The 25,218-nt window shown below is 46.5% G+C and overlaps 1 protein-coding gene across 1 annotated transcript in view; it reads left to right on the forward strand.

The window, feature by feature from the left end:
- Positions 1-25,218, forward strand: part of ABCA13 (ATP binding cassette subfamily A member 13) — a 340,662-nt gene that overhangs the window by 6,757 nt on the left and 308,687 nt on the right. Inside the window, exons 2-3 of the mRNA XM_047695838.1 lie at positions 10,849-10,942; positions 14,403-14,526. Coding sequence (XP_047551794.1) covers positions 10,849-10,942; positions 14,403-14,526 — 218 coding nt within the window. The remainder of the gene's footprint in view (positions 1-10,848; positions 10,943-14,402; positions 14,527-25,218) is intronic.

Here is a 25,218-nt window from a genome sequence, read left to right on the forward strand (position 1 = left end):
ATTTATTTGAGAAAGAGAGAACGAGTGGGGAGGGGTGGAGGCAGACGGAGAAGCAGACTCCTCACTGAGCAGGGAGCCCGACGCAGGACTCGATCCCGGGACCCTGGGATCATGACCTGAGCAGAAGGCAGAGGCTTAACGACGCAGCCCCCCAGGCACCCGTGCAAGAAGTATGTTTTATTCACCCCCAGGTCGGATCAACAGTCCCCTTGCTACTGGTTTCATTAGATTTGAGTTTTCTGTTGTGGACTTCTACCTACTTAAGGTACACTTGGGGTATTCTGCAAAGTTTTAGTTTATCTTTATAAAATTTATATCCAAATTCAGGGGGCCAGACTACCCCCCCCCCCCATGCAATGGCTCTTCTCTGCCTCAGGTTATTTTGTCATATATCTAAAACGTGGTCAAGTCTGTTTTTGGACGGCCGTGGTAGGCGCCATATGAATGTTTGATGCATGAGTGTGGAAGGAAAAGCAAGTGTTTTTCAGTATAAAGCTTAAAAGCCGTAACAGTAAAAAGCAAAGCAAAACAAAACAAAACAAAAAACCCCCAAACAAAGGAAGTGAGAGAGCTGGTGTATCTTGTCCCGTCCCAGCTAACTCAGTGGCCCGCTCAAAGATTTGCAGGGACTCCCTTAGGGAGGGGATTTTGGACACTGACGGAGAGGTCCTGGGAGTCCCAGCTCCCAGCGGCAATGGGCTGAGGCCAAGCGCTGATGGTCACTGTTTGGTTCGGACTCGGGCTTTGCTCGGATCTGCTCTTGTGGCACTGTTTTGTAGCTGGGACCTCATAATACCTCTGGGAAAGTCTCCTCTCCTGAGAGGCTAGCATCCGGAGGCCCTCCGTACACCCCATAGAGACACAATAGAATTTCACGCTCTCTGCAAAGCCCTTTGTCTGCACAGACCAGGGAGGAGACTAATTACATGCTTTGCTCCAGCTTCCGTGATATTCTAAACTTGTTGTGATGCCTCCTCCTCGCCCGGCCAGTGGGTCTCGTGACCACGTTCTCCCTCTGGAAAGCCCTCTTTCCTCCTTGATTCACTGGTAATTCTAATTTTTGTACTGGGGGTGTTTTATTTTTTGTGGCTTTTGGTCGTAACCGAAACCCCTTGTTGCCCGAGCAACCTGGAGGATTTGAGGATGGGCTTCAAGGAACCGCACCTGTGAGACGTTTCATTCCCGTAAGACGGAGGAGCATCTATTTCATGCTGAGGCCTGCGGTTCAGTCCACCTTCTACTGCAGACTAGGTCAAGGATATCGGGCAAAATACTGATGATTTCGATCTCCGATGCGGAAAACTGGCAAAAAATTACCCACCTCACTGGCTGTTGGAAGGCCGAAATAATGGAAGAGCACAAGCTTGTAGACGGTGCAGGGCTCTGGATAGGATAGGAGAACAGGGCTTGGTCATCCTGATGCGTGTGTCCCCCCAGAAGAGTCCCACGTACGGAATGAGCACACTTCCTGATGAATGAACGAACGAACGAACGAACGAACGAATGAATGAAAAAGTACACTCACTTTAAGGGCGCCTACGTGGCTCAGTCGGTGAAGCATCTGCCTTCGGTTCAGGTCATGATCCCAAGTTCCTGGGATCGTGTCCCGCATCCTTCTCCCTGCTCAGCGGGGAGCCTGCTTCCTCCCTCCACCCCACCCTCACTCCCTGTAGTGCTCTCTCTCTCTCTCTCAAATAAATAAATAAAATCTTTGAAAAAATACACTGACTTTTATTCCTCCAGTGCACAGCAACTTAATGATCCATTGTTCTATTTATTTTTTTGCGTGACTTACGTTTTTTCTATTCACAGATAAGAGAAGCATGTTGAGCACACCTCTCTCTCTTTTTTAAATTGTCTTATGTCAGTCACTGTACAGTACATCATTAGCTTTTGATGCGGTGTTCCTGACTCATTGTTTGCATGTAACCCCCAGTTGAGCACACCTCTTGACTCATGTATGTAATTACCTTCTCAAAAACGATTAGCCTGAACATTTTAAAAATTTATTTATTTATTTATTTAGATTTTATTTATTTATTTGAGAGAGAGAGGGAGAGAGTGTGCACAAGAGAACTAGAGTAAGAGAGAATCAGAGGGAGAGGGAGAAGCAGGCTCCCCACTGAGCAGGGAGTCCAATGCGGAACTCGATCCCAGGACCCTGGCTGGGATCATGACCTAAGCCGAAGGCAGACACTTAACAGACTGAGCCACCCAGGCGCCCCTATTTTTATTTTTATTTAAAGATTTTATTTATTTTAAACGGAGAGAGACAATGTGCACACAAACGGGGGAGGGGGAAAGGGAGAGAGAGAATCCCAAGCAGACTCCCCGATCGGCACGGAGCCGACACGGGGCTCGATCCCACGACTCTGAGATCATGACCGGAGCTGAAATCAAGAGTTGGACAGTCCACTGACATGAGCCAGCCAGGTGCCCCTGTAATTCTTTTTCTGTATTTTGATCACTTGTTTTTCGTATATCTTGAGGATACTTAATAGGCTTATAAATGCTTACAATTATTTCATCTTCCTATTCTAAAACTTCCATTATTTTATAGTGATTTTTTTTCTAGACCTAAGAACGTTGTCTTAAAGCCTCCTGTCTGATTTCACCAGCCAATTTTAATATTTACCTTGTATGTCTTTTTCATCTCTCGCTTTTTTAAAAAGAAATAGTTCTACTTATTTATTTATTTAATTTACTTTCTAAGTGGGCTCCACCCCCAACACAGGGCTTGAACTCACGGCCCTGCGACTAGAGTCAGTGAAGAGTCACATGCTGCACTGAATGAGCCGGGCAAACACCCCTCTTTTTCATCTTTATAGTTCAACCGGTCCATGTCCTTATTTTCTAATTTTATTTGTTCCGAATAACAGATAGCTTTTAAAAATGAAACCTGAAAATCCTTGTCTTTCAAACAGTGACCTTAATCCAGGCGTTTATTGAAATCTAAGCCTATTATTTGCAAATCTCTTTGGCGTTGGTCTCTGGTTGGATAACTCGGTTTCTAATTCACTGAAAATTTTCTTTCGCCGTCACTCTTGACAGGTCATTTCTCTGGGTATGTAATTCTAGACTGATCGAGTTTCTCTAAGCCATCTACAGATACTTAATTTCTTCTCGTTTCTTGCTATTGATGAGTTCTTGGCAAGTCCAACCATTCCTCTGAGGTAGTGTGGCTTTATTTCTTGAATTGCTATTGAAATCTTTCCTCGGACTTAGGTGTGGTGAAGTTTTACAGGGGGTTTGTGTTTCCTGGCAAGTGTTATGTTTCCTTTATCAATAGATTTGTGTCATTTGTAGGTTCTGGAAAATTCTCAGCCATCTGTTATTTAATATTGCCTTGCCTGCCTCCTCTCCATTCCCCGTGAGGGGACTCTCCTCTATTACTAAATCTTACACTTAAAGATTCAAGTAAGGACTTCAATCTTCTTCTTCTTTTTTTTTTTTCAAAGATTTTATTTATTTACTTGACAGACAGAGATCACAAGTGGGCAGAGAGGCAGGCGGGGGTGGAGGGAAGCAGGCTCCCCACTGAGCAGAGAGTCCAATGTGGGGCTCGATCCCAGGACCCTGAGATCATGATCTGAGCTGAAGGCAGAGGCTTTAACCCACTGAGCTGCCCAGGCGCCCCTTCAATCTTCTTTTTGATTTATTTTTTTTGTCCCTCTCCTTGTCCCCGTTCTCTGAAGATTACTTTCTGGAAAAGCAACAATGCAACAAAACCCATGTTCTCGTGGCAGGAGGCCTGATGTTTCTAGTCAGTGTGCTTTTGGAAACAGAAGTGACTTTACTGGATTTTAATATTTGTCCCACTTTTATTTTGGTTGGGTGTCCTTGCCAAGACTTTCCCCCTCGGGGTTCATGATTAATGAATGAGCGGAGTTTTTTCTTTTTATGATAGAGAATATATGCATGTTGGTTCACACTTAAAGGCCATTTTGGTTGGTTACCATATTTTTATCACACTTTCTCTTTGAACTTTGCCCATCTTGCATTGTCATCTACCACTGAATGCTATTGGGATGTATTGGAGGCTGGACTGATTTTTTCCCTACTTGTTAATGAGTTGTTGTTTTTCTCCCCCTCTGGATACCTGTGGTATCCTTCCTTTGTCTTTGGAGTTCAAGACCCATGATTCAGCTATAGCTTCAATTTCCCCCCGCTGAAATACAGCATAGTCTTCCCATCTTCAGATAAACTCTTCTCTATTTCCAAAAAGTTCTCCTGTGTTCTATCTCTGGGAGTATTTTTTGTCATATTTGCTGGATTCTCTACTTCAGGGATGCTCTTCTGTGTTTACAGTCTTACCTTTAAAAACGCTTTAAAGAAAATCACTGTTGTTATCTCAAACTGTTTCTCTAATGCAGAAATCAAAATTGAACTAGCGTCTCTTCTCTTTGTGTGGTTTCTGAATCATTTAGAATTGCGCAGCGATGATTCAGTCATTGTTATGTGTTCATTAGCTCTGCAACCTCTCTTTTCATTTACCGTCTTTTTTTTTGGAGCTCTTGTTTTCTGAATGTTTGTTCTTATTAAATTGTTTTTCTTTATGAAACAATTGTAAAGAAATTCTTCATTTTCTTTGCGTTGTTTACTTCCCAGTCATGCTTTATGACTTTGGTTTGCCTATTTGTTTCTTTCTCTCTGGAATATTTAGACAGCTGTTTCGTTCTTCCTTTTAATCTGTTTCATTCTTGGAGAGCTCAGCCGGGTGTTATATCTGTTCTCGACTCTCCGTAAATCTGAGCCCGGATTGATTTCTCCTTCAAACTCTAGCACAGTCTCTGAAGACACCCTATATGGGCCGATTTTCTGTGCAGGAGGGATGGTTGGGATGAGAGAGGAGATGGGCGGGAGGCCAGGCTGCCAGTGAGAGGAGATGCAGACACTGATGCACCAGATGGGCTCTGTGCTCTGGTTTGGGATTTTGTCCAGTGTTTTATGCCACGTTCATTGCATCCAGTTGGGGAAATTGTTCTCCAGCTCTGGATTCTTTCCACCTGATTATGTGAAGCCGTGGAAGCTTCTCCAACGGAGTGAAGCTCATTGCTCATTTCTCTTTTGCATTTCTCGTTCCCAGCCACATTTCCCTGACTCTTGCCAGAGGGAGAGAGGCGACGCCTTGAGAGTGCTCACCCCACAGATGCGGGTGTCGGGGCAGGGGTCCTGAGATTGCAGGTTGCAACATTATAGCCTTGGGGGTGTGGGGCTGAGTCAGGACTGACCTGTGGTGGGCTTGCTTGACCTGCTCCACAGACTTGTTCCTTGGCATTTTTGTAGCTTTTGTATTATGGAAAAACATGTCATCTGTCTTTCTCCTCTACCTTCTTTTCTTTTTCTCCCCTCGTTTTGTCTGGGAGGAGAGAACGTCAGTAAGGAAGAGTCCATATTTTATGCATACGTGTCTGTGTATGGAGTGCTAAGGTCTCAGCAAATGCCACTGCCCTTCAGCTGTGCTTTTAGGAACCAAGGAGGGCCGTCCATGGAAGTCGTGGTGAGGGCCACTGTCGGATGTGGAAGTCGGGGCGCAGAACTGGACACTTCTTCCATATCCTGGTGGGAGCTTCCGGCCCAGGACTCTAATATGTGGTTACGTGACTAGGGGGCTGCTGTTTTACCAGCACAGACGTGTTCCCCATCTGATTGTTCTTGAGAGCCTTGGACAACACGAGTGTGCTCTGTTCTCGGCCCTTCCTAGTGCAGGGAAACCACTCCTGGTGGACCTGAGCCATGGGCCACGGTGGGAAGCATTCCCATTTAGCAGGGATGGGATGAGAAATGTCAGACAAGGGGCGCCTGGGTGGCTCAGTGGGTTAAAGACTCTGCCTTCAGCTCTGGTCATGATCTCAGTGTCCTGGGATCAAGCCCCGTATCAGGCTCTCTGCTCAGTGGGGAGCCCGCTTCTTCCTCTCTCTCTCTGCCTGCCTCTCTGCCTACTTGTGATCATTCTTTCTCTGTCAGTTAAATAAATAAAATCTTTAAAAAAAAGAAAAAGAAAAAGAAATGCCAGACAAGACTCCGGGATGATGAGGACAGACGAGACGAAGAGCGTGATGCGAAGCTGTGATGAGCGAGAGCGGACCGCCTCTGCAAGCTTCCAGAGAAACAGTCTCATGAAAGGCAGTGATTCATGAGCTCACAATGGGCAGTGACACAGCAGAACCCGCTGTTCAGAGACTTTGCTTCTGAGCGGAGTTATTTCAAATTCCGAACAATGGGAAGTTTTTCCCACCTGGGCTTTTCTGAGCAGCTGGGGATGGGCTTGTAAATAGAGACCCAAGATACAGTTTTTTGAAGTTTAACCGGGGTTCTGTTTTATTTCAAGATCGCCAAGAAACTTCTCAAGTATACGATGTGGAGTTTAATTTTTTTTGACAATGTTATTTCCATTTGAAACTGGAGATCTCCCTTTGACTTGAGGGTGGGACGGGTAAATAGCTTCATGGCTGCTTACTGCCTATTTTAATTCGTCTGTGACAAGGCCCCTTAAATGATGGTGGTCTTTCCATGTAGGAGGAAGAAAATCCAGATGCTAGAAATGAAAAGATTGATACATGGATTGCATCAGATATTTTGATAATAAAAAGGCAAATAGGACACTGGAGAAAATATTTGCAATACTTTAAGCCAACAAAGGACCAATTAAGGAATGCTTCAATTCAAAAAAAGAAGCAGCAATGATGTACAAATGAGTTAAAAAAAAAAGACAGGGGTGCCTGGTGGCTCAGTCAGTTAAGCGTCTAACTTTGGTTCAGGTCATGATCCCAGGGTGCTGGGATCGAGCCCCAAATCTGCTCCTTGCTCAGTGGGGAGCTTGCTTCTCCCTCTCCCTCTGTCGCTCCCCCTGCTTGTGTTCTCTCTCTGCCAAATACATAAATAACATCTTTAAAAAAAAAAGACAGAAAGAAAAAAAATATATTGAGTGGGCTCTGAAACAGTAAGACTCCCTCTTTAGTGTTAGACCAAGTATCCTCAATTTCTTGACCTGTATAGAGTCCTATTTGTGTGTTACTGACTGTCTAGCCTGTGTCTGACTGTAAACTTTCGTTTTATATATATGTATATGAATATAATAAAAACATGGATACAGGGAAGAATGGGGATTAATGGACAAGGAATCATTATATACTAATCTATGAAATGCTTGACCTAAATACTTAAAGAAAAATTCTTTTTGCATCTCAGTTTGATAAAACATGGACAGACATTTAAAAACCCGTTAATCTCGGGTGCTACTGAGTGTGGGATCAGAGGAAAGGTGGCTGGTTTAGCTTTTACTGAGCGCATGTTGGTTGTGGCTATGCAAACTAAACATCATACACACTTCGACTCAGTGATCTCACTTGGTAGTGGTACTCCATAAATATACTTACAGAAGTCAGCCAAACGTGTGCAGAAAACTCATGACAGTGATGTCCCCAAACAGAAGACCTTGTAAATTTCCATAATTAGGTGGTAGGTTGAATAAGTTAAATTCTACAGTTGATAATTGGGCACTTTTTAAAAACAATGAGGTGGGGACACCTGGGTGGCTCAGTCAGTTAAGTGCATTGACGTGGGTCGTGATCCTGAGGTCCTGGGATTGAGCCCTGAGTCAGGCTCCCTGCTCAGTGGGGAGCCTGCTTCTCCCTCTGCCTGCTGCTCCCCCCATTTGTGCACACACTTTCTCTCTCTGACAAATAAATAAATAAAATCTTTAAAAAAATAAATGAGTAAAGTAAAAATAATGAGATAGATCTATAAGGGCTGATATGAAAAATTGTTTCCAAAAACATTACCTATGCTTATGCATTTTTTAAGATGCATTTATTTATTTGAGAGGGAGAGCATGCAAGGGGGAGGGGCAGAGGGAGATGGAGAGAGAATCCCAAGCAGGCTCTGCACTGAGTGTGGAGCCCGACGTGGGGCTCGATCCCACCACCCCGCGATCACCACCTGAGCCAAAACCAAGAGCTGGATGGTTAGCTGACTGCACCCCCCAGGTGCCCTGCTGATATAGGTTTTTAAAAAAGAATTCAGGAAACTGTTCATAGAATTTATCCTTTGGGAGAATGGTTGTATTCTTTCTGTACTTTTTGAATTTCCTAACCAAGCATGTATGTAATTATGTATAACATCAGAAGTTGTTATAGGGATGTTGGGTCCAAACCATATTCTGTTTTCTTTCTACCTCTCTGTCTAAAAAAAATGGCTTTCATATGTCATTAAAAAAATTTTAAACCTCCCCAAAATTCATTATGTATTTATCCTTCTTAATGCTGTCCAGTCATTGTTGAATTTGGGGACATTTTCTGCTTTGCACACCTGTATTCAGCCAGAATTAATCAGGAAATCCTCCCCCACCACAGCTCTACTCCCAGACTTCAGGAAAGGATTATTTGTTAACAGAGAATGAATAAGGCGACCTTAACGATCTGGGGGCTTCTGAATGCTCTTGACCTCCTTCTGGTGTAATTACCATCCTTTGAGTCAGAGGGTGGCCTCCTGCAGATGATTTCCCTGTTCTCAGGACTATGATACTGAAATCAGTAATTGGTCAGAAACTTTGCATAATGACACACTTTCTGGCATGAGGAGTATTACTTCAGGAACTGTTTCAAAGATGGTGATTTCTTTTCTTCTTTTTCATTTATTTATTTTTTATTTTAAAGATTTTATTTATTTATTTGAGAGAGTGATCAAGAGAGAGGGAGCGCAAGTAGGGGGGAGGGGCAGAGGGATTGGGAGAAGCAGACTCTGTGCCGAGCAGAGAGCCCGATGTGGGACTCGATCCCAGGACACTGGGATCATGACCTGAGCCAAAAGCAAACGCTTAACTGACTGAGCCACCCAGTGGGTCCCTCTTTTTTTCTTTAATTAGAGTAGGGATTGAAACCTTTTCCACCTGTGTTTTGTCTTTATGGCTTCTGGCCTCACACACCCAACCTGGATGCAATTAGAGGCTGTTTCCTTGGAGGGAGGAATTGGGACAGGCTGTTCGGAGAGCAAAGGAACTGAAGAGATGAGAAGTTCATTTTGGCTCAAAGCGTTATAGCTTCATGTTTGAAATGACCCTCTTTACTGTTCGACTGAGCATCCTTAACCTCCTAACCTGCAGATGTTAAGTTTTTGTTCATGCATTATTGGATGCCTCACCTGTTTTGTGTCTGGTTATACACTTCTGTGTTTGTGGAAGGACAGGAGAGGAAGTCTGCAGGAGAACATTATCCAGCATAAAATCAAAGGAAGAATGATGACAGTCAGAATGATCTGGTGATAATTGAGGATCTTCTCTCTCTTTAAAAAAAAGACTTTATTTATTTATTTGAAAGAGAGAGAGAGAATGAGAGGAGAGAGGTCAGGGAGAAAAGCAGGCTCCCCGCCGAGCAGGGAGTCCGACGCGGGACTCGATCCCAGGACTCCAGGATCATGACCTGAGCCGAAGGCAGTCGCTTAACCAATTGAGCCACCCGGGCACCCCGAGGAATTTTCTCTTAATTAGTTTTTCACTGGGTTATACCTTGGGTGTTTCTTTCTTAAATAAATTCCATGTATCAATGGCCAGTCCTTGTGTGGGTTTTTTTTTTCTTTGAAGATTCAAGGCTATGCAAATTATTGTAATCCTTATCTGTAGCTCCTTTTTAAAAAAAGATTTTATTTGTTTATTGGACATATTGAGAGTACAAGCAGGGGGAGTGGCAGGCGGTGGGAGAGGGAGAAGCAGGCTTTTCTCTGAGCAGGGAGCCCAACACGGAACTCGATCCCAGGACCCTGGGATCATGACCTGAGCCAAAGGCAGATGCCCAACTGACTGAGCCACCCAGGTGGCCCCTTATCTATAGCTCTTTTGTTATCTATGTGAAAAGATTTGACTCCAATAATCTGAATTTTAGGAATTTGTTCCAATTGCGAGAAAATGATTCAAAAGAAAAATTACTGATAAAAAAATATTCGCTGGTGGGAGAATGTGACTTACAGTATACCCATTTGGTAAGAAGGTTATGCAACCAGTAAGATGTTAGTTATGAACCTTATGTGGCAACACTAGAAAACACTCAGAAGGGGCACCTGACTGGCACAGTAGGTTGGTGTCTGACTCTTAATTTCAGCTCAGGTCATGATCTCGAGGTCACAAGATTGAGTCCCATGCTGGGCTCCCTGCTCAGGGTGGAGTCTGCTTCTCCCTCTCCTGCTGCTCCTCCCTCTGCTTGAGCTCTCTCTCTCTCTTTCAAATAAATAAATGAATAAGAATCTTACAAAAAATCAAAGGAAAATACTCATAAAAGACAGTGTGTGTGCCACCGCCATCTCTGGGAAAATGTCTATTTGGATGGAAATTCAGGAATGTTCAAGAAATTAGAAAAATGTTGGGTACTTCAGTGGCTCCGTCAGTTGTGTGTCTGATTCTTGATCTCAGTTCAGGTCTTGATCTCAAGGTTGTGAGCTCAAGCCCCATGTTGGGCCCAGCGTGGAGCCCACTTAAAAAAAAAAAAAAAAGAAAAGAAAAAAGAAAGAAAAAAAGTTAATTTGTTGGAATGTGAGTAGTATGAATGAAGTTACTTATTTAATTTCTTTAATGCCATGAGGTCTTGTCATAAATAGGAATGTAGGGAAAGAAGAAAGACGTGGAAGACGTGCCTTTTGGGAGAACTATAAGGAGGTAACTGTCATGGGTCTGGAAGTGGTGACGAATGAACTGGGCCTCTTCTGCGGGCTCTCAAATGACTGTTCTCAGAGATGCACCATTGGGATGAAGATGGCCTCCTTTAAAGGAGGCCTGACCTGGCCAGCGTGCAGGAGGGGGGGATACTGCCCTAATTTACTCAAGCTCTGATTTTTTTTTTTTTTTAACATCTTCTGCAGGTCCTTTCTCTTGCTGAATTCTTTTGGCCATGTATCCTGTTCATGATTCTGACAGTGCTACGCTTTCAAGAACCTCCCAGACACAGAGACAACTGTAAGTTTCACGTTTGCTGTGCTTTTTGAACTGCGGAGCTCTGGAGAAAAGAAGTGCAGCTCTCTTTCTCTGTTCTTTATAGACTCTGATTTCTGAGTGGAATGAGTGAATATTCATTGTAATGTCATAATAGCTGTATTTCTGGGGTCATGCCAGTTTACCGTCATTTTATATATTTTTTCTTTTAAGAATGAAATTCACACACATCTGCTTCATCTAGCAGAGAGATTTATTCCTCTAACTAAACTGCCTTTTGGAGCATAGGTTTCTATGCTATCATGAACATGCAAAGAGTAGAAGAAGACATAAAAGTGGGAGATACAGGGGTGCCTGTGTGGCTCAGTCAGTTTGTGTCTTGTTTTCAGCTCAGGTTGTGATCCTGGAGTCTGGGTTCGAGCCCTACATTGGGCTCCCTGCTTGGTGGGGAATCTGTTTCTCCCTATGTCCCTCCCCCTGCTTGTGCTCTCTCTCCCTCTCAAACAAATAAAATCTTTTTTAAAAGTGGGAGATACATTTCACAGTTTACCAGCATGATACTGATGGCAATGGTGATTTTATGGAGGTGGGGATGATAGTGATGACGAAGATGATGGAGATGATGGAGATGATGATGATACTGGTGATGATGGTGATGGTGATGCAGGTGATGATGATGGTGATGATCATGGTGATAATGGTGATGGATGATGTGTGATGGTGATGATGGTGATGGTGGTGATGATGATGATGGTGATGATGATGGTGTTGATGGTGATGATGATACTGGTGATGATGGTGACGGTGATGGTGATGATGGTGATGATGGTGGTGAAAATGATGGTGGTGACATACTGATAACCCATTACTGACTAACTTCCTCTGATTCAGGAACTTTATCAAAAAGACCCTTTTCTTTGTCTGGTTTGAAATCTCAACAGCATTGCTGCTTCAGAAATGACAGCCTGTTTTCTTTCTACTGGATTTATGCCACTGGAAATATGGATATTGTGGTTAATTCTGAAAATGTTACATGAACTGGCTCAGCCAGTTCAGCGTCTGCCTTCGGCTCAGGTCATGATCCCGGGGTCCTGGGATTGAGCCCCATGTCGGGCTCCCTGCTCAGCTGGATGCTGCTTCTGCCGGCTGCTCTGCCTGCTTGTGTTCTCTCTCTCTCTGTCAAAGAAATAAAATCTTAAAAAAAAAAAGAAATGGCCTTTATCTAAAATAGCATGTCACTATCCAAAATAATTCATTTACTCATTGGACAAACACGCGTTGCGGGCCGGCCGTATCTAAGGCCTTGCTGAGGATAGCGTAGTGGACAGGCCGTTCTCCCCGTCCTTCCGGAACTTGCTATTGGGCCAGACGAGTACAGTACAGTGGCAAAAGTGTCACGTGAGCCCAGAGGGTGGGTGGCCAAGCCATGTGGGGAAAGGCTACCGGGTAACTGGCCGGTGAAACTTTGCTGGACTAAGGTGTGCAGGAGAGGAAAGATCTAGGCAGAGCAAGCAGCTTGGGGAGAAGTGGGACTTAAAGGAGTCCCAACGCCGGAGAAGCAGGACGGGGCTGGAGGAGTACACAGACAGGTCACATCCTTCAAAGGCTTTGTTTGCTGCAGAGAATGGTCAACCCCTAAGGGCATGCGGGAGCCCGAGACCTGGAGCATGAAGGCCTGAGGGAAGGGCCCGAGGCAACAGTGGAAAAACATTTTTGAGTGTTTTAGTTGTCAATAACAGCATCGAAAGGACAGTACAATGTCCGCTAGTCAGTCCCGGTGGCCCCACGGGAAGAGCCGCCTGTGATGTTCCTTATCTGACTACTCGCTGACACCTGGTCCAGCCGCGGTCATCAGGAACACTGTCCCGCCAGAAAGTGGCGAGGGGACCCCTGAAGGTGCTTCTCAGACGTGGGTGCTGGTGAGCAATGGCAGGGAGGAGAAGGCTTCGTCAGAGCCTCGAAGGGGCCCGGGAGCCACAGTCCCAGAAGGACCACGCCTGGAAGCCTCACCTTGCCGTCCCCGGGCTGTGCGGATGTGGGCAAGCGAGCTTGTTTCGGGGAGTCTCTTCTCCATGACAAGAAGCGAATTTTACCGGCTTCCGGAGCTGTCCCAAGGACTCAGTGAGAAAGTCAGTTGTGAGTGTCCCAGCACAGGGCTTGGCACATAAGAGGGGACTGACACATCTATAACCTCTCCCTCACCCTTCCCACAGTCCCCATGCTAGGTTGCTAGTCTTGGAGACAAAGTACGTCCAGGACTAGAGTCGTCTATCGCTGACCCGCTGAGCACCCACTGTGGGGGCCACCGTTCCTGACACATGTCCCTGAGGCAGGGAGGACCCATAAATTACACTCGGGAAACATGCTTCTTCCTACTAGCTGGGGCTATGACCCGATATCTCTGTCTGTTCTCCTTAGCACACTGAGCCTTGTGTTAGCTAAGATCTCCATTCACCCGTCTAGCTTAAAAGCCTGCTCATTCATTTTCATTCATTCATTCATTCATTCGGTTGTTCATTCTTGCATTGATTCACACATCCAATGTTTAGTGACTGTCCTCTGCATGCAAGCATCATGTTGAGTGAACCCTGCGCATCGTGGTTCTCCCTGTCTTGGAAAGCACGATCCTTTCCTGGACCAAACTAGATTCAGGGGGAAAGCCTTCCCCCATGGTTCTGTGAGCTGCTCCTGTTAGATCAGTAACTTCCAAGTTGCCTGCACTCCTCAGCATCCTCACCATTACAGTCCAACCGTCGGGGGCCTGGAGGGCGGGTAGGGTGGGGGGACACAGATGGCCCACGCATGATCAAGCCAGGTGCCTTGTTGTGGCAACATTTGTCCTGAAAACCCTTGCATCCTATCCACTTTTCTTAAACTTCTTTGGGCTATACGATCTTTAACAACTAGATTATGATCTTTAACAACCTCCCTCCTGTGCGTGTCTAGGGAGCACTGTATCTGGAGGCAGGGCTGGGGAGGAGGCAGGAGCAGGGAATATAGCGACCTGATGAATCTTGGTTTTCTAAGGCCAGGGCGAGCCACACGGCCTTGCAGCATGAGCGCGGACCCTGGGGGAGAGCTGCTGCTTAGGAAGGCCTCCTTCCTTTCCTGTCCCCTTCCCTCTCTCTTCTTTGAGCTCTCTGACTTTTATTTTTTTATTTTCTTAAAGATTTAATGTCTTTGTTTGAGAGAGAGCAAGAGAGAGCATGAACGGGGCAGGGGAAGGACAGAGGGAGAGGGAAAAGCAGGCTCCCCGCTGAGCAGGGAGCCCGATGCGGGATTCGATCTCAGGAACCCAGGATCATGATCTGAACCAAAGGCAGACGCTTCATGGAGGGAGCCACGCAGGCATCCCCAATCCTTTAAATTAATTACAAGATTAATGACAGAATAACACCATCTAAGACACTACCCTTCTGACAAAGGCGCACTGATGTCTGGTCCCGGTTGTACGGACTCGTTTCTTCCTTGCCTCAACTCTCAGGTTTTTTGCAAGCCCGGGACCTGCCCAGCCGAGGCGTCTTCCCCTTTGTCCAGGCCCTTCTCTGCAACACGGGCTCAGCCTGCAGGAACACGAGCTATGTGGGCCCGACGGAGCGCCATTTGCGGTAAGAGAAACACAAGCGCCCCCTTCGGAACTCATGGGAGCGGGCAGGATGCTTTGAGGAAAGCCTCATGGTTCGGGGGAGGTCGGAGAGCTGCACATGACGGGATCCACGGTTACAAGAAGATCAGGGTGGTAAGTGCAGACTCCCGTGAGAATGTCTGCGGCTAACGACTGGTCTTTTCACGGCTGTCGCTGGGACCGCAAAGCGACCGCTGATTCACAAATGTCACTCGCGGGTAAGTTTGTTTTCTGTAGCTGAGACGTCCGGCTTCGGAATTACTCTCTTGGCCAACAGTGCGTTTTGGGGCCGGATGCCGCCAAGCCAGTGTCTGCGAGGGGCTCCCACTGGGGTTTTCCTGCTGTGCTCTTTTGGACCGGGATCCTGTGTGGCTTCGGTCAGGTGAACAGTGGTGTTTATCGCCTTCTTGTTGACCTACCTGGGACGGGTGGCACTTCCAAAGCCGAGGCACCCTGTGGCAGCCTGAGGGGGGTCTGTTGGCATCGAAGACCACACAGAGAAAAAGCCTATGTGTGTCCTGGGAGAAGTGTCAGGAAAAGGGGGGTTTGGCTTTGAGGATCCTGAATGCTCGAGAAGCTTCATTCAGCAGAGGTAGAGACCAAGGGAAGGGGCTGATCGTTCCACCGTGCCAGGCATGAAATCTGGGTTTGGTTTCGTCTGCGCTTCCCGGTGTTGGCTGCTCTAAGACCTATCCGATCTTCATCCCTCCACTTGCAGTTACAAGCAGAAAACCGGAAGTTTCCAGGTCATCTTGGACACGTCTGGTACGATGTTTATCCGGGGTGCTTAGACATGTTTTTGCGACAGGTGATCTAAAAGTATGACAGAGAGAAAATCGTTCAGGAGCTGTCTGAAGTCTGAACCCCGGAGTAGTCAGGGGTCTTCTTGCGTGCGAGGCGAGGGTAGGAGTTTACAAGCGTAAAGGCCTCTTGCTGGTCTAGGTTTAGGAGGCCTCGAGCTTGCCGGCCTCTCTGTCCCATCGCTTCCTCCCTCAGAACGGACACCGAGGTGCTGTCGAAGTAGGAAACGTGGGCTTTGACCCCAAACAATGGCCCCGCTCCTGCTTACTTCTGGGCAACTGTGCACGTTCCTCGACCTCTCTGAACCTCGGGTCTCGCTCCCCTACCTCCAGCGCCATGAGTTTAGAGAACAAAGTCCAAGAGACTCCTGGCACCATGGGTGGCCGGTAGTGATAGCGAGTTCTTATTGCTCAGCTGTAACCGTGAGAGACTGTGGCTCCTCACCACGAAAGAGCTACCCTCTTCCCCGCACCGTGCTCCCCACTTCCTCACCCCCTCCTTCACTTCGCTGAAACTCAGGGACTCTCCCAAACCCGCTGACAGGGTTTCACACCCCATCCGGGGGAGCTGGCTGTGCCTGGCGGGGGCAGCAGGGAACAGGAATGAAATGCCCCTCGGCGTCTACAGGTGTCCGAGGCAGTGGTCTGACAGGTGCAAGGTGAGGCAGGAAGAGACACTCGGAGACAGTGCTGGGGATGGACGCAGGGAAGCGAGAACACCGCCTCGTGCAGCTCCCGGCTGGGACCTGCCACCTGGCCGCACTGCTGGCTTGTCCCCCTCGTGGTTCAGCCGTGAACTGCCTTGACCTTCAAAGCTGCGCCAGGACTCCCTTCTGATCGCCCTGCGGTGGGAGCTGGCTCGGCTTCCACGAGTCAGAGAGCCCAAGTGTCCATTTCAAGTCTCTTTAAATGTTATCACGGTTGAGTTTAGTGTGTGGATTTTCACGCCCTTTGTCACGCCCCCAGGAAAGTTCATCCTGGGCACAAGTCCTCTGTTTCACCTGCTGGAGGACATGAGTATGAAAATCGACTTTCTTATTCGTGGCTTTGTGGGGAGCCTGGCCTTGGCCCTGGGGTTAGGGCTCCCGCGTGAGTCCTCCCGGGAAGCAGGTTAAGCGGATGTTCTCACTCAGTGCCAGGCATCATTCCTGTGCTTTTAAGGCAAAGCCACGGCACAAAAGCACATCTCATGCCCACGTGCCCGTCACCCCCTTTCTACGTGGACGACTCCGTGGCAGACACCACACACCCCAGGACTGTCTTCTCTCTGGCATGGGGCGCCCTGCTCTCCCGCGGTCCTCATGCCCTCCTCTTGGCTTTGTCCTGTTTCTTCCTTCTCAGGTCCACCCCGAGCCCTTGAGGATCCCCTCCCGTCCCTCCTGCCCTACAGTTTGACTCCTGCCGCTCCTCCCGGCTTCTGGGTTTCCTGAGCACACTTTGCACCCTGACCTGCGTGTCGGCCTCCTTTCTGCCTTTCCACTTCTGTCCATTCCAGGGTCCTTTATAACCAGCCGAAGGCTCGATCTCCTTCCAAGGCAGCTAAGAGTTCCATTCTTGTCCCTTAAAAGGATGGAGGATGTGGGGGACATCCAGGAGTACGGGTGCTCGAGGGGGAGTTCAGGAGGATTCTGTCCATGCGATCTGTCCTTCTGCGATCACACGTGTCTGTCCCCTCCCCCTTTATGCTGTCCCTCCTCTAGCCCTCACACTGTCGGGCTGCACCCCTCCGTGGTCACAGGTCCCCTTCCGTAGGAAACCCTGGCCCTGGAGTAGTTTTCTTCATGGCCTCTCTGTGGCATCGTTGTTAGGAGTGTTTCCTTCCGGACTCTATCCTCCTGGACTTGTTCCACCAGACCAGAGGCCCCTGGGGTTGATCTTGTTCCAGACGTTTTGGGTCCCCTCTCCATTCGTGACCTTGGAAATGAAGGGGAATTGTCAGGGTGTTGGGAGACGGGAACATCAGGATGCCCTTGTCGGTGACACTTACGGACCCCGCATGGTCTCATTTTTCCTATAGGGCTGCAACCATGGGACTAATTGCACCTTCTTTGTCGCCTCCAGGCCCTTTCCTTCTCCTTTACAGTTTCCTCTCTAGGGAGCCGCAGAGGAAAGGCAAGTTCACTGGGTCCTGGGGGTTATGTCCAGGCCCCTTACCGGAGCTTAGCCAAGAGCCCGCCCAGCACCAGCACTGGCTCAGCCTGGGGCTCTGCTTGTCCTCCGCTCTGGGGGTATCCGTCGGCTGCGCCGGGTCGGGGCTGTGTCTCGTGGCTGCTGGCGCCGTGGTTCAGTGCAAGGGTCTCCATCTTGCTCTCTCCACGCTGCACGGTGTAGACGCCCCCCATCGTGTTGATCCCTTCCTTGCTCAAGGATGGGCGTGCCGCTCATCTCCCCCTGGGATGGGGGTTTCGTGGGCGTTTAGCTGCCGAACACACTACTGCACTGGTTCCCAGAGCGCGTGTGTGACGTTCCGCTCCTCACATCCGTGTGCGAGGCCCAGACGCCCCACTTCATGCTGTTACTTTCAGCCATTCTCAGGGTCGAGTCTCTTTATCTGAGTGTAGTTTTGGCATTTCTCCGATCGTGCACGGTGCGGTCATACCGTGATTTCTAAGACACGCGTACGTGGTCATCGGACTGATGGTTTTCATCCCTGGTTTCTGGCTCCCGCCCCCAGTCTGGGGGGATTTCCTAAATGCCCAGGATTTGTTTTTGTTTTGCTAATCACCGTGACTTTTGGGTTCCTCTCCGGGTGGGGGTGGGGTGGGGGTGGGTACTGGTTGCTGGGGGAGCCAACCTGGTGATTAGAGGGTTGGATCTTTCAGGATCCACTCCCCACCCCTGTCCCTCCCTTCCCAGGAGGGGTGAGGGCTTGAAGGTTCAATCAGCCAATGGCCCATGATGTAATCCATCCTGCACATATAAGGGGCCCTCATGAAAACCCAAAAGGACGGGGTTCGGAGAGCTTCCGTGTTGATGACCGCAGGGAGTTTGGGGACAGTGCTTCCCGGGGAGGCAGGGAGGCCCGCACCCCCTCCCCAGACCTCCTCTGGGGCAGCTGTTCCCTCTGACTGTTGGCTGGTATCTTTTGTTATATCCTTTAATAAACTGGTAAACCTAAGTGTTTCCCTGAGTTCTGTGCGTCATCCCAGCAAATTAATCAAGCCTTTGGAGGGGACCGTTGGAGCTCCGGTGTGTAGCAGGTGGTCAGAAGCACCAATGACAGCAATGACAACGGCTGGCATCTGGAGAGGAGTTGGGACGGTGCTGGGGTCCAAGCCCTTCACCTGTGGGGTCTGATGCTGTCTCTAGGTAGATGGTGTCAGAAGTGCACAGAATCCTTGGACACTCTGCTGGTGTCTGACAATGGCTTGGTGTTGTGAAGAGGGTGGGGACCCTCCACATGTTGGATTTGGGTCTGGGAGCCATAAGAGAGATGGTGAATTCTCTTTTCATGTGTTTACCGGCCATGTGAACTTTGTGTGTGTGAAGTGTTTGGTCAAATCTTTTTACAGTTAGTCGCTGCATTTTAATCTTGGTTTTTATTGAATTCTTAGGGTTCTTTACATATTGTGGATACAAGTCATTGATGTGAAAGATGTATCATGACTATTTTGTCCCCAGCTGTGACCCATCTTTGAAGAGCAGCAGATTTCTTGTTTGTTTTGGTGCTTTTTCTGTTGCTTCCTAACGGGATAATTTATCTCAGTGAAGGTCTTAAAGATGTCCTCCTAGAGGAAAGATTTTTCTCCTTCTTTTAGGGGTTTTACAGTTTTAGCTTTTTGTTTAGGTGCACGATCCATTTGGAGTTAATTTTTGTCTATGACGGGTACGTGTTGAACTTTACCTTGTATTTTAACTTATGGGAACTCAGCTGTGCTAGCACCATTCGTCGAAAAGGCTATCCTCTGCCCACTAAACCATGTTGGTGCTTTGGTTAAGAGCTGGCTAATCCAGTAATAATATGGGAGTTGTCTTGCTGCCCTCTCCTATTTTAGTGATCCTATGATACATATTCTCAGTAACTATCACTGTAGTGAAGGTCTCGAAATGAGGGGATATGAGACCTTCATCTTTATTGTGTTTTTCAAAATTACTTTAGCTTTTCTAGCTCTTGAATTTCCATGTAAACTTTATTTTATTTTTAAAGGTTTTATTTATTTATTTGTCAGACAGAGAGAGAGAGAGCGAGAGCAAGCAAAAGCAGGGGGAGCAGCAGGCAGAGGGAGAAGCAGGCTCCCAGCCGATCAGGGAGCCTGATACAGGGACTCGATCCCAGGACTCTGGGATCATGACCCAAGCTGAAGGCAGCTGCTTAACCAACTGAGCCACCCAGGCTTCCCCCATGTAAACTTTAAAATCCACTTGTTTATTTTTACAAAAAAACCTGCTGGGATTTTGATTGGAATTACATTGAAAATAAAGTCTTATAGAGAATTAATTCACATACCATAACATGACCCTTAATTAAGGTGTGGAAGTTGATAGTTTGTGGTGTATTAACAGAGCTGTGCCTCCATCGCCGCAATTTTAGGACGTTTTTCATCACCCCCCCCAAAAAAAATCCAAAGCACCTGTATTCATTAGCATTTATGCCCCATTTTCTCTCCGACTCCCCAGCTCCTAGCCTACCCATCCACTCACCTGTTTTCTGGGGATAGAGATTGGACTGCTCCGGAAGTCTCAGAGATGGAAATACACCATTTACGGGTGTTTTTGTAACTGGCTTCTTCCACTTAGTGGGACGTCTTGAAGGTTCGTCGGGTGGGAGGTGTCGGCCCCTTCATTCCCTTTCATTGCTGCCACGTTCTGTTGTGTAGCTGACCGAGGGGTTCGTATGTTTTGTTTATTGTGAATTACACTGCTCTGACTATGCATCTTAAGTTCGTATAAGTATGAACTTACATTTTCGTTTGTCTTGGGTGTTTGGGAGGTCAGATGGTGACTCTGTGTTTAATGTTTCGAGAAACTCATTGTTTCCAGGATAGATCCCCCTCTCCCCTTCCCAGCTGCGGTGCCTAAGGGCTTAGTTGATCCATACCCTTCCCTGTCCTTCGGGTGTAGCCATCCGGGTCTCTTTGTGGTTTTGATTTACATTTCCCTGATGGTTTATGATCTTGATGAACTTGGCCATCTTTTTTTTTTTTTTTTTTTAAGTAGGCTCCGTGCCCAACCCGGGGCTTGAACTCACAACCCTGAGCTCAAGACTTGCGTGCTTCACTGACTGAGCCACTCAGGTGACCCTGTTTAAAAAACTCGTAATGTGGACACTAACTGCTAGTGGCTTTGTAATATATCCCTTAGGACTTTCTGCATCCATGATCATGCGTCTGGAAATGTGGTTTTACTTCTTGCTTTTCTTGCCTGGACTCTTTTTCTTTCTATGACTTAGAAAGTGTAACGTGGAGGAGGGAGGAGTCAAGATGGTGGAGAAGTAGCAGGCTGAGACTACTTCAGGTAGCAGAAGATCAGCTAAATAGCTTATCTAAAGATTGCAAACACCTACAAATCCAACGGGAGATTGAAGAGAAGAAGAACAGCAATTCTAGAAACAGAAAATCAACCACTTTCTGAAAGGTAGGACTGGCGGAGAAGTGAATCCAAAGCGACGGGAAGATAGACCGTGGGGGGAGGGGCCGGCTCCCGGCTCCCGGCGGAGCAACGGAGCAAAATCAGGACTTTTAAAAGTCTGTTCCGCTGAGGGACATCGCTCCAGAGGCTTAACTGGGGTGAAGCCCAGGCGGGGTCAGCGCGGCCTCAGGTCCCGCAGGGTCGCAGAAGGATCGGGGGTGTCTGAGTGTCGCAGAACTTACCGGTATTAGAACGGGGAAGCCGGCTACAGAGACAGAGCCGAGGAGTGACTCTCAGCTCGGGGTTGCCTTGAACCGGTCGCAGGCTCGGTCAGCTCGGAGCGCGGCCGGAGGCCAGGGTGACGGGAGTCATTGGGCGCTGTTCTCTGGGGGCGCACTGAGGAGTGGGGCGCCAGGCTCTCGGCTCCTCCGGGCTGGAGACCGGGAGGCCGCCATCTTCATTCCGGTCTTCCAGAACTCTACAGAAAGCGCTCAGGGAACAAAAGCTCCCGAAAGCAAACCCAGCAAACCGGAGCGGATTACTTAGCCCGGCCCTGGGTAAGGGCGGTGCAACTCCGCCTGGGGCAAAGACGCTTGAGAATCACTACAACAGGCCCCTCCCCCAGAAGATCAACGGGAAACCCAGCCAGGACCAAGTTCACCTACCAAGGAGGGCGACGGAATTCCAGAGGAGAAGAAAGCAAAGCACGGAACTCATGGCTTTCTCCCCATGATTTTTTAGCCTTGCAGTTATTTTAATTTTTTTTTCTTTTTCAATTTTTTTTCTTTTTCTCTTCTTCTGCTAAATTTTTTTTAACTTTTACCGTTTTCTTTTTTAACGTTTTTAAAATAGTTTATCTAATATATATATATTTTTTCCTCTTTTTATATTTTTTCTTTATCGGCTTTCTTTTTTTTAAACAGTTTCTTCTTTTTTTTTTTTTCTTTTTGAACCCCTTTTTATCCCCTTTCTCCCCCCTCACAATTTGGGATCTCTTCTGATTTGGCTAAAGCATATTTTCCTGGGGTTGTTGCCACCCTTTTAGTATTTTACTTGCTCCTTCATAAACTCTTATCTGGACAAAATGACAAGGCGGAAAAATTCACAACAAAAAAAAGAACAAGAGGCAGTACCAAAGGCTAGGGACCTAATCAATACAGACATTGGTAATATGTCAGATATAGAGTTCAGAATGACGATTCTCAAGGTTCTAGCAGGGCTTGAAAAAGGCATGGAAGATATTAAAGCAACCCTCTCGGGAGATATAAAAGCCCTTTCTGGAGAAATAAAAGAACTAAAATCTAACCAAGTTGAAATCAAAAAAGCTATTAATGAGGTGCAATCAAAAATGGAGGCTCTCACTGCTAGGATAAATGAGGCAGAAGAAAGAATTAGCGATATAGAAGACCAAATGACAGAGAATAAAGAAGCTGAGCAAAAGAGGGACAAACAGCTACTGGACCACGAGGGGAGAATTCGAGAGATAAGTGACACCATAAGACGAAACAACATTAGAATAATTGGGATTCCAGAAGAAGAGGAAACAGAGAGGGGAGCAGAAGGTATATTGGAGAGAATTATTGGAGAGAATTTCCCCAATATGGCAAAGGGAACAAGCATCAAAATTCAAGAGGTTCAGAGAACCCCCCTCAAAATCAATAAGAATAAGTCCACACCCCGTCACCTAATAGTAAAATTTACAAGTCTTAGTGACAAAGAAAAGATTCTGAAAGCAGCCCGGGAAAAGAAGTCTGTAACGTACAATTGTAAAAATATTAGATTGGCAGCAGACTTATCCACAGAGACCTGGCAGGCCAGAAAGAGCTGGCATGATATATTCAGAGTACTAAATGAGAAAAACATGCAGCCAAGAATACTATATCCAGCTAGGCTATCATTGAAAATAGACGGAGAGATTAAAAGCTTCCAGGACAAACAAAAACTGAAAGAATTTGCAAATACCAAACCAGCTCTACAGGAAATATTGAAAGGGGTCCTCTAAGCAAAGAGAGACCCTCAAAGTAGTAGATCAGAAAGAAACAGAGACAATATACAATAACAGTCACCTTACAGGCAATACAATGGCACTAAATTCATATCTCTCAATACTTACCCTGAATGTTAATGGGCTAAATGCCCCAATCAAAAGACACAGGGTATCAGAATGGATCAAAAAACAAAACCCATCTATGGGCTCCTGGGTGGCTCAGTGGGTTAAGCCGCTGCCTTCGGCTCAGGTCATGATCTCTGGGTCCTGGGATCGAGTCCCACATCTGGCTCTCTACTCAGCAGGGAGCCTGCTTTGCTTCCCTTCCTCTCTCTCTGCCTGCCTCTCTGCCTACTTGTGATCTCTCTCTGTCAAATAAATAAATAAAATCTTTAAAAAAAAAAAAACAAAAAACAAAACCCATCTATATGTTGCCTACAAGAAACTCATCTAAAACCCGAAGACACCTCCAGGTTTAAAGTGAGGGGGTGGAAAAGAATTTACCATGCTAATGGACATCAGAAGAAAGCAAGAGTGGCAATCCTTATATCAGATCAATTAGATTTTAAGCCAAAGACTATAATAAGAGATGAGAAAGGACACTATATCATACTCAAAGGAACTGTCCAACAAGAAGATCTAACAATTTTAAATATCTATGCCCCTAACGTGGGAGCAGCCAACTATATAAAGCAATTAATAACAAAATCAAAGAAACACATCGACAAGAATACAATAATAGTAGGGGATTTTAACACTCCCCTCACTGAAATGGACAGATCATCCAAGCAAAAGATCAACAAGGAAATCAAGGCCTTAAATGACACACTGGACCAGATGGACATCACAGATATATTCAGAACATTTCATCCCAAAGCAACAGAATACACATTCTTCCCTAGTGCACATGGAACATTCTCCAGAATAGATCACATTCTTGGTCCTAAATCAAGTCTCAACCGGTATCAAAAGATTGGGATCATTCCCTGCATATTTTCAGACCACAATGCTCTGAAGCTAGAACTCAATCACAAGAGGAAATTTGGAAAGAACCCAAATACATGGAGACTAAACAGCATCCTTCTAAAGAATGAATGGGTCAACCAGGAAATTAAAGAAGAATTGAAAAAATTTATGGAAACAAATGATAATGAAAACACAACGGTTCAGAATCTGTGGGACACAACAAAGGCAGTCCTGAGAGGAAAATATATAGCGGTACAAGCCTTTCTCAAGAAACAAGAAAGGTGGGCACCTGGGTGGCTCAGTGGGTTGAGCCTCTGCCTTCAGCTCAGGCCATGATCTCAGAGCTCTGGGATCGAGTCCCACATCGGGCTCTCTGCTTGGCAGGGAGCCTGCTTCCTCCTCTCTCTCTCTCTCTCTTCTCTCTCTCTCTCTCTCTCTCTGTGCCTACTCATGATCTCTCTCTGTCAAATAAATAAAATCTTTAAAAAAAAAAAAAGAAACAAGAAAGGTCTCAGGTACACAACCTAACCCTACACCTAAAGGAGCTGGAGAAAGAACAAGAAAGAAACCCTAAACCCAGCAGGAGAAGAGAAATCATAGAGATTAGAGCAGAAATCAATGAAATAGAAACCAAAAAGCAATAGAACAAATCAACGAAACTAGGAGCTGGTTCTTTGAAAGAATTAATAAGATTGATAAACCCCTGGCCAGACTTATCAAAAAGAAAAGAGAAAGGACCCAAATAAATAAAATCATGAATGAAAGAGGAGAGATCACAACGAACACCAAAGAAATACAGACAATTATAAGAACATACTATGAGCAACTCTACGCCAACAAATTTGACAATCTGGAAGAAATGGATGCATTCCTAGAGACATATAAACTACCACAACTGAACCAGGAAGAAATAGAAAGCCTGAACAGACCCATAACCAGTAAGGAGATTGAAACAGTCATCAAAAATCTCCAAACAAACAAAAGCCCAGGGCCAGACGGCTTCCCGGGGGCATTCTACCAAACATTTAAAGAAGAACTAATTCCTATTCTCCTGAAACTGTTCCAAAAAATAGAAATAGAAGGAAAACTTCCAAACTCACTTTATGAGGCCAGCATCATCTTGATCCCAAAACCAGACAAGGATCCCAACAAAAAAGAGAACTACAGACCAATATCCTTGATGAACACAGATGCAAAAATTCTTGCCAAAATACTAGACAATAGGATTCAACAGTAATAATTAAAAGGATTATTCACCACGACCAAGTGGGATTTATTCCAGGGCTGCAAGGTTGGTTCAACATCCGCAAATCAATCAATGTGATACAACACATTAATAAAAGAAAGAACAAGA

Source organism: Lutra lutra, chromosome 11, assembly GCF_902655055.1.
Source record: "Lutra lutra chromosome 11, mLutLut1.2, whole genome shotgun sequence".
In the NCBI taxonomy this organism is placed as follows: domain Eukaryota; kingdom Metazoa; phylum Chordata; class Mammalia; order Carnivora; family Mustelidae; genus Lutra; species Lutra lutra.